Source organism: Hetaerina americana, unplaced genomic scaffold, assembly GCF_022747635.1.
Source record: "Hetaerina americana unplaced genomic scaffold, ioHetAmer1.1.p SCAF_29, whole genome shotgun sequence".
In the NCBI taxonomy this organism is placed as follows: Eukaryota; Metazoa; Arthropoda; class Insecta; order Odonata; family Calopterygidae; genus Hetaerina; species Hetaerina americana.
In genome coordinates this window covers 4,289,420-4,299,531 of record NW_027286863.1, presented here as the reverse complement: position 1 = coordinate 4,299,531, position 10,112 = coordinate 4,289,420, and the positions used below count along the sequence as shown (strand labels likewise).

At 39.9% G+C, this 10,112-nt stretch overlaps 1 protein-coding gene across 1 annotated transcript in view; it reads right to left on the bottom strand.

The window, feature by feature from the left end:
- The window catches only part of Remo (Remoulade), a 38,396-nt gene continuing 28,284 nt past the window's right edge, over positions 1 to 10,112 (bottom strand). Inside the window, exons 13-18 of the mRNA XM_071587000.1 lie at positions 9,594 to 9,749; positions 8,299 to 8,497; positions 6,609 to 6,912; positions 5,817 to 6,005; positions 2,843 to 2,947; positions 1 to 2,478 (exon numbers count right to left, since the gene is read on the bottom strand). Coding sequence (XP_071443101.1) covers positions 291 to 2,478; positions 2,843 to 2,947; positions 5,817 to 6,005; positions 6,609 to 6,912; positions 8,299 to 8,497; positions 9,594 to 9,749 — 3,141 coding nt within the window. The 3' untranslated portion in view covers positions 1 to 290. The remainder of the gene's footprint in view (positions 2,479 to 2,842; positions 2,948 to 5,816; positions 6,006 to 6,608; positions 6,913 to 8,298; positions 8,498 to 9,593; positions 9,750 to 10,112) is intronic.

Genomic DNA, 10,112 nt, shown 5'->3' with positions numbered 1-10,112 from the left:
TTCATGCAAAACCTTGAAAATTATACAAAATTGTTCCCTCACAATTCATATAAAAAGTATATGAAAGTATAAAATAAAAAAAATGAAACATCAGCCACAAAAATCTGATTTTGTACAATAAATCCTTTTACAGGTCAGTTCTTGATTTCTCCACATTAACACATGGAGACTGTATACACAAATACATACAAAATATACAAAACTCAATACAAATAAAAATAAAATAGGGCACAGTATTATTTAGCTGCCAAAATTAGCTCGACATAAATTAGCCAAAATTACATCGACTGTCAAACACTGGTTTCCTTCTTCATTACACCTGAATCGTCGAGAAGGATTTCTTCATCGCTGTTGAAGCTATCCAATTCACTATTACCCTCGCTTAGCTTTGATTCTGGCAGTAATTCTGACTTCTCACTAATACTAACTCTTGGAACATCCATATACTCTGGAGTTATATACATGAAATCTGGCAGACAGCGGTCACCGAGACAATCCCCAACAAAATGCTTTTTTCTGGTCCTCCCTAGTGATCTAAAATCCCCAGAGATATCAAACACTCTATTGCCATTGCGAGCACAGGGTGCGTCCACCTCAGAGTCTGATGAACCCCGAATGGGCATCGTGCCGTGCCTGTCCACCTCCTTACTTTCACCAGTGCTGCAGCTGTAGAATGGCACGTGAATCCTTTCGGCCACTGGAGAGTCACCACAGTGCTTTGCCTCCTCATCCCTATTCTCCGTTTTACATCCTGAATCCGAAGATGTGCACTCTGCTGGAATATCGTCCACCTCAAAGCTGCACGAGAACTGATTCCCCTCCAGCCTAGATCCACTGCCAGACTTTGAACCAGGATTTTCTGAGGCCACGGCCCCGGGAACCTCGCGCACAGTCAGACCGGCATGGAGGCCAGGAGGGGAGCAAGACTCTTCCCCGTTCCCACACACCCTCACCTCAAGCACGCTCACCTCACTGCACTCAGTCTTCTCCTCAATGGGGGAGCTGCAACTCACTGCACAAATGCCACCATTCTGATCATCTTCCGCACCAATTACGAAACGTTCCGGGGGCAACTCCACCTCTGCATCTTCACCTGACTTGGACGTCGATGCCCTTTCACCCGGATTCCTCGGCAGCCTCACCGGCGACGTTCTCGTGGATGCAATCGCATCCTTCTCTTTGATGGGACTAGCACGTTTGTGGGCCACGTTGACCGCCCTCTCCGCATCCAAGGTTCCAGTGGCCACGACCCTTCTCCTCCGGGCCACCGACGGAGGCGAGGCGGTGTCACTGCCGCTCATGCCCCTGCGACCATGCCTCATCTGCCTCTGCCTTCGGAAGAACTTGCGTGCCACACCCATCTGGTGGGGGTTGTAGAAGACAGAGACATCGGGGCCACTGGTGGAGCTGTCGGCGGCGGCAACTCCCTGAGGGGGAAACGGGACAGAGGTTGGAGGCAGCTGAGGCCCTGGAAGCATGCCCGGGAGGCGCAGCGATTTCGTCGAGTCATCTGTGCCGGATTGATGCATGGCCCGAGCAGCCGCCTCCGGTATCTGATATGTTGGCACCATACCCCCGGGCACATTGCCCATACTTTTGGGGCACTGGGAAACTGGCACGACCCCATTTTGCTTCGGAGTGCAGTCTATGCTTCCGACAGGCTTCACGGCCCCCGCATCGGATATGCTCCTACTGCGACAACATCGACTCCCCCTCGCCCTGTTTCCTGGTCCCACCACCAATATCTCCCCTCCATTCCAGCAAGCCTCCCAGCAATTACGGACATCGCACCTCAATAGACAGTAGAAGACGAGCACGAAAATCCCCAGAGCCGAGGAGAAAATGCCATAGAGAACTCCAAACACAGCTTCACCGTGGGCCTGCAGGAAAGGAGGCGAGTGAAACGGCATGGTGGTCAATGATGCCGTCGCCCACACGAGAAGAAAGAGCAAGAGGAGAGCCATGTGAGATCCGAGTTGAGCATAAGGAGTGTGCTCCAAGTCTTCGTCGTTCTCATCGCTTTCCTCTTCGCCACGGCGTGCAGCGCCGGCATTTGATGGGGCAGTGGAGGGAGGAGGGGGAGCCACCCTACTCTCCCCTGCCCTGCCTGTCTCCTCCAGCTCCAGATCAATGTTCTCTGTGGCTCGCGTGCCCACGGAAAATTGACCACTCACATCAGAATGACTTCCAGATGTAATGCAATGGATGAGGAGAGAGAAAACGAGTACGAGGAAGAGGATGCCGGCCGCCGGAACGTACACGGCACTGATACTGGGATTGTGAGATAGGAAACAATACTGGTGCCCAGCATAGTTACGCTTGTTGACGGCGGCTGATATTCCACAGATGATGAGAGCGATTCCCCATCCAACGAGGTAAAACCCAAGCATTGGCTTCTTGGGAGGATGGTCTGGGGGGGGCTCATCGTCATGGCCACCATCAAAGCTATCAGACTTTGTCAGCTTCTTGTACATGTTACTAAAAATATAATATTATAATGATTAGAAAGACATTAAAATACTTTCAACCCATAATAAAACTAATTCAGATATCATGCACAGTGAACAATGAGTTTTGTATTTTGTAATCAAAATAAAATTATTTCGGCATAACTATAGTGACCACAAACATATCTTGTACATATGAAAGTACATCTCCACAATGGGTAAAGCAAAACGAACGGAGAAAATAACCTAACCTTAGGGAGACTCATACATTGAAATACTATGAACACCAAAGAAAGAGAGGAATGGTCATTCAAAATTTGACACCGTGCATTCATTTTCAAAATTATCAATTGTAATAATCATTTTAATTTTAAAGCCTTAAAGATATTTCTCACCTCAGAGTTACTACCATCCACAATAAAGAAGAAAGTATCAGATAGTGAAGGAGAAGACCAACCACTTGGCATAATCTGAAGTGTCCCGTCTGCCTTATTCCTAGACTGAAAAATAAAAATAAACATCAGCAAACGATTCAAAATAATTCATGGAAATTGATAAAAGAATTAAAGAATCATCCACACTTAAAAAGCCAGTTAGTCATAATACAACAGACTCATGAGAATTTCACCAATTCCTACGAGAAGAGCATTATATTTTATCAGATGAGCACCCGTTTATTGACTACCTGGCATGTGATCTCCCTTTGTCAAAACCCAACCTCCGATAAATTTACTGAAGAGCAAACTACAAATCTAGTTGGCAGAAGAGGATAAGGGTTTCGTCATACCAGGGGTGCACAACCCCTGCCTATACAATCATACGGCAGGCATTTCCTGAGCTCACGGGCCACATTGGACAAATTGCAGTAAATACTAAACTACTTCAAGCATTTGAATAATTTTATCACATAAATGGGTACACAAAGCAACCATTTACATACAAATGAAAAACAAAACAATTATTAGTGGTTGAATTTGAGATCAATTCCATTGTAAATTTCTATTATTTTTATGAATTATTGTAGTCATATAGATCCTTTTTCCTATTGCGTACACGCTTTTGAAAGCAATATATTAATAGGAAAATCAACAGATTTTATACTGAAATTTCATTTTACCACCAACTTTCTGGCACACTCATTGTAAAAGGGGTTTTTCTCATACATTGATTGATGAATAACTATTTTCACTAAGTGATGCCCGAGACATCCACTGAAAGATTGCATATCCTTCTTCATTATTAAATGAGAATGTGCAATACTAAATCAATTTTAATATTGTTAAATCACATTGGCCTCAATCACCAATTAGATCTCCTCGACAATATTAATTCCTAAAATTATTATTTCCTTAAAAATTACCAGAACTCTCCTGCCATAATGATGAACAAAGGCAATATAAACTGTTCATTTTAGAATTTCATGGTAGATCTTTCTGCTCTGCTTTCTGTCATATTAGATGCAATTCAGCCAATCACTTTGAATTTTAGTCACTTTTGTTGACACAATGAAGAATTGTCTATGATTCTATGAACTATCATTATAAATTCTATTGTTTCAGGCTTCACTTCGTGGAAGTAATTGATATCCATTATTGAAATAGAAAGAAAGACTCGTACTTTTCCACAGATTTTATTATACGGCACGACGCGTTTCACCGACTTGCGGCATCATCAGGTACAAATTTGCAAAACAGACAGAGCAAGCATATATACCCTCAGGACAGAGTGGGGGCGGGGAGGGTTGGAAGGATTTGAGGGGGGTGGGGGCTCGCAGGTGCGTTGATGGATTGTTTTGACCATTTCCAGGCTAATTTCTCGGAGAGGAGTGGTATGGGAATAATTGCTCATTACAAAGTGTCGTGTTGGGGTTCACCAAGTGCCTTCTAATCTCTAATTGCTCGAGAGCGTCCATTTTTAATCGTTTTGGGAGTGTGTGTAATATCTCTGGGACACAGCAGTGACTTTGTCCCAGAGATATTACACACACTCCCAAAAGGATTAAAAATGGACGCTCTCGAGCAATTAGAGATTAGAAGGCACTTGGTGAACCCCAACACGACACTTTTTAATGAGCAATTGTTCCCATACCCCTCCCCACTCCTCTCAGAAAAACTAGCCTGGAAATGGTCAAAACAATCCATCAACGCACCTGCGAGCCCCCACCCCCCTCAAATCCTTCCAACCCTCCCCGCCCCCACTCTGTCCTGAGGGTATATATGCTTGCTCTGTCTGTTTTGCAAATTTGTACCTGATGATGCCGCAAGTCGGTGAAACGCGTCGTGCCGTATAATAAAATCTGTGGAAAAGTACGAGTCTTTCTTTCTATTTCAATAATGGATATCATTATAAATGTCACACAGAGAATTTACTTTTGGAAGATGAACTATTTCGCAAAGTCTCTCAAAATTGGCTTGAATATTATTTAACTTTTGGAGAGAATAAAAATAATAAATATGTGATATTCTGAACGTGCTGAACTTGAGCAAGTATCAACTAATAGAGTAGCATTTGCAAAGGCCTCAAATAACTCCTAAAGGAGCTCTTTTGGTCATCCCATAATTCAAGACTGTGGACTTGAGGATACTTGCATAGCTGGATGAATGAAAACAAGTTTGGCACATGAGTGCATTCAAAACTACTTGCAGTTAATCCATCAGGGTAATAGCTGAACTGAACATACTGAATAAGTTAGTACCTGAAGTAGACAATACTATACTATGCTATATACTATGGCTGCCCCTGAAGAGATCTTGCATGCAGGTTTTAGTCTTGTATTCCATGGACATAGATTTCAAAGGGGAAATTATCATGGAAGTATCACCACATGAGTTTTGCCTCATTAGATTTCTTTATTCCAGTTTCTTCGAACAATTAGTTCCCTTCCTTCGCAAGTTATAATCTTTTCCTTAATATCCAAACGAATAAAACGCGAGTTTCAATATACTTAGTTGAAATAAATGAGCATAGGTAAAATGATCACAATGAGGGGAGTTTCTTGACTCCACTGTTACAGCATGCATTAAGCAAAATTTTTAACATATACTTAAATACAGCAAGGAAGTTCAAGGCATTTTTGAAGTGATAACTGAATGTACTAGCTTAATATTTCCCTATTTAAAATAGAAAACAAAAATATTTTGAATTGATTCTAGTAGGATGGAACTACGACATCAGAAAACTGCCACAGCAAAGCAATTATCATGTGAAGGAGCAATCTGCTAATCAATTTCCTTAGAGCTGGATTCATGGAAAATAAAAGGTACAGAAGCAACTATTTATTTGAATTTAGCTTTTATGAGCAAAATATCAGTTCCAATGCAGCAAGCATGCAACACTTAACAGAAAGAAAAAAAATGTATTTGCACTCACCTAAATACCATCAAGAGAAGAGACAGAGCGAGCCAAGTGTTGACGAGGGAATGCTTTGCTTTTCGAGACATACGTATGGAAGCATGGAAGATGACATAGGTGGATATGGCCACAAGCATGCTGAAGAAGCCAATGAAGCTCCCAGCATAGACGGCAGGATGAGAGAAGTGAAAAGCCATTCCTCCCCACCTAAAATTATGGAAAGCAGTTTCACATAACATCTCTACTGCAAAATAAGCCAAACAAGAAAAGTGAGACCTTCTAATATTCCTGAGGAAATATTGGATGTCTAAAAGGTTTTACTCAGGATCAAAAAGGACATTTTTTTTAAATTCAAAAAGTGATTTGTGATCTCCACACACAATCAAAAAACGATCCCTTGACTGAAACAAATACCATAAATGTCACTCAACTTTACCCTAATTCAGTTTTAACGAGAATTGCAAATTTTACAACTTAATACGTACAGTGAAATGTACGCATACATACTCATTGTGATATAAAATGTTACACCATCAAAATTCATAAATTTCAAGTGTCACTCTTTGAAATTTACAATAACTGTCTCAAAAAACAATATGGGTGAAAAAAATTGAGCTGAAATGCTCAAGTATTATAAGTCAAATGTCAACAAGATCACACGAAAAATACGGAAATTTTCATTTCAAAATAATGAGGAAAGCATTTGCTGTGCACGAAACATGTGCAAGTTAACCTGGATTGAGGCATTTCTGAATCTTTGGGATCAACGCAAGTGATCCCATGTGCAAGGCAACTCTAGTGAAGGTTTACCTCCTTGACTTCCCAGCTTTGGCTGGAATGTCTCTCAAGAGGGCAAAGTGTCCGAGGGAGTCACAGCGGAACACGAGGAGGTTGTCGGCAGAGAGGAAGTGCGACAGATGGCACCCATCCTCACTCCAGCCCCCAAGGCCCTCATTCATGTCTCGATTCCAGCGAACCAGCCAGGAGCCCCTTCCTCCCCCACTTGTGCCTCCATGGCCCTCCTCACCATCATCCAACGGGTCCGGGGTTGCCTCAACGGGAGCCCGTATCATCACATACACTGGGTCCGTCAAGTTATGAACTTCTGCCCCCACTACATAAGACAAAGGGAGGCAGCAACTTGAGCTAAGATTTGGAGGGCAATTTCTTCATTTTACAAATATTTGAACACCAAAAGATGATAGCCATAATATGCTAGATAAGCAAAAAATCATCTATTTCCATTAACAAACAAAAATCTTGTATAAATATACCAAAACTTCAATCCTGCTTGAAGTTACTTAGAAAAATATGCTACTTCTTAACAAATGTCACCAAGCATTCAAAACTAAAATCAGGTAAAAACAATAAAACAACATAATTGGATTGTGTAATGCTATAACAAAAAATATTAACTGTGCACTTAATTTCATGAGGATTTAACACAATGAAATGAATTACCACTTTGACGCAAAATTGGGCGGGCAGTCCTCAGAACACTCAGTTTCAGGGTTATGTACGATTCATATTGCTGTACCACAATGGCTAGAATAAATTTGGTCAGAATGAGTTTAACGCAACTCTGGGCCATTTGAAAGGAACAAGGTGCCAGAGAATCTGCCTAAATCAAATCAAGAGGTATTGTGGAGACCAAAGCCCCTTCAGAACGGAAGCTCAGAATATCACATTCACAGACTTCACAGATCTAAATCAAAGCATTTATATGGGCATCATTATATATATTTTTTACTTCCTTTTGATTGATTTTAGGCACAAGACTAAACACTGGAACGACAATGCGGATTAATTGAACTGGCTGGTACTATGACACTTCATTCCTCTTTAATGCCAAGAGCAAGGTGAAGCTGGAACATATCTACCATCCATTGAGGGCTAAAAAAATATTTCTTTAAATGAAATGAGGAGTGTTGCAAGCACCAAGGACTGCACATGTCTTTCAAAATCGTTGAATGTACAACCACAGAAACACCTCAATACACAAATATCATTATTAGTGGGTAGGCAGTGCAACCAGGGAAACTATAATGTTTCCTCAGTACTGATTTTTCTAAAAGAACAAAGACAAACAAATTTCTTCCCAGATTATTCTCAGTAGTTCATGCAATCTATTTGAAATATAAAATGCAGCCAAACAGAGTAGAATCTATTTTACACTTATTCAAAGCCTGAAAACCAATGATATCAAACCAATCAACACATGGCTGTTTTATTTCTATCAATACATGTTAACTGCATTAATTAACTAAAATTTGCCATTCATATTCTTTTTAAGATTATCCATTAACCATTGAGGCAATATTTGGCAATTCAATCCACATAGTTAAAAAATTATTGCTTCCAGTACTATGGTGCACATGCAAACCAACAAATAATCTGCACTTTTCATAAAATGTCAAAATTAAACTAAACAATTGCTATTTGTAGCATATTATGTTGTTCATATAATTTATTTAAACCATTGAGTAAGCTGCTCAATTACCTAGCTTGCTTCCCACAACACAAGATGTGATTTCCTTTCCATCACTGTGCTTCATAGTATTGGTGAGTATTCTGGGAAACAAACGACTATTCTCAAAAGCAGAGGCCATGATTTGTGGAGGAGTTGAAGGGAGTTGATATCCCTGAAGTTCTAGCTGGTAGAAGAGTGTTGATGGCACCTGAATTGAGGCTTCTATAATCTGAAGTTCAATAAATGCATGCATTAAAATGATTCATCTTATACAACCAATATAAGATTAGCAATTTTTCAAAGAGAATTTCCGATAAAATGACCATATTTACTCATGTGAAGGTAAAACCCATGCACAAACCCCTTAATTTTTTACTCAAATTTTCCATTTTCTTTGAATCTCATGTGCACATCAACCCTAGTTTTTCTAATCGTAGCAAATGAATATTTATTTCGATTTTATCAATGTATCAACAGTTCTCATCAATAGTGAGATTTTGAGTGTATTCCAAAATTCACCTATTCCCACAAGTACTGCCCAATGGCAATGTTACAATAGTCTGCTTTTACCAATGAACCGCAACAAGCAGGCAGCAGTAGTTTTTCCAGTTATGAAAGTAGTGTAGTAACTGTGACAATATTATGACATGGTGGCAATAACAGAGATTTTCAAAATGTGAATTGTATAACTTTAACTCATATCTCAAACAACAAATTTTTAAAATTTACCATACAAAACTCTCTGCTTAATACAAATCTAGATTTTTTCACTGAAATCTTGCACATCAAGGCCGGTCGACCTATGCATATAAGCATGTATAGCATTTGAGTTGAACATGCATAATCATAAAATTTCAGGGATGGAATATTCAAATCTACCTTTCGTATTTACAAAGATTCATCCCATGTACTCATTCAGATATGTACAACATTAGTCACATAAAATATAACACAGCATTCCTGATTTAAATGCATTGAAGACTTAAAATTAATTTAATGAACACGAAAAATAGGAATTACATAATTTTAATAAATACGTGAAATTTATATATTTATTTATCTTGCATAAGTCCAAAAACTGCACTTTGACCTTTACATCGGACTTTGAACATTGATATAACAATTTGACAATTACATACACTCAAGTCCTAGATGGAGGAAAAACCAGCTAGGAGGGAATTGAACCCACGACCTCTGGGTTGGCAGGCAAGGACGCTACCCCACCACCACCGGGGCCAGGAAAATATATTATTAAAAACAACGCATACATAAAGGGACACAAAAAAAAGTAAGAATTTCAAATTATAATATGTTTGATTCATTACCTTGTCAGGTGCTCCAATAATACTGCTCTTGTTGCTTGGAAAGCAATAAAATAATCGACTAATTTTTCCCGTTGCTCCAGTCTTTGAGTACCACGTACATGTGATACCCAAATAAGTATCTCGTTTCACTAGAATTTTTTCCACTGCCATTTCAGGCTGCAATAAGAAAAAATATACCGTTAATTCACCTCATGGGAGCTTTTTAAAATACGAGGGTCATCCGGAAAGTAGTACCCGTTCGTGAAATAAAGACACAAAAGTAAATATTAACAAACATAAAAAATTTTACTTGAAAGAGGATACTTTAAACTACTTCTCAACATAATCTCCAAGCAAATTAAGGCATTTGTCATAACGTGTGACAAGTTTCTGTATTCCTGCTGCATAGTCCTTCGCCGCCAGCTCATTGAGATACGCGAGGGACCCATCTTGCACAAATTTTTGCATAATGCAGATGGTGTTTAACAATTTCATGAACAATTGTTCGAGAAACATTGGGAAAATGCTCACAGATGTCAT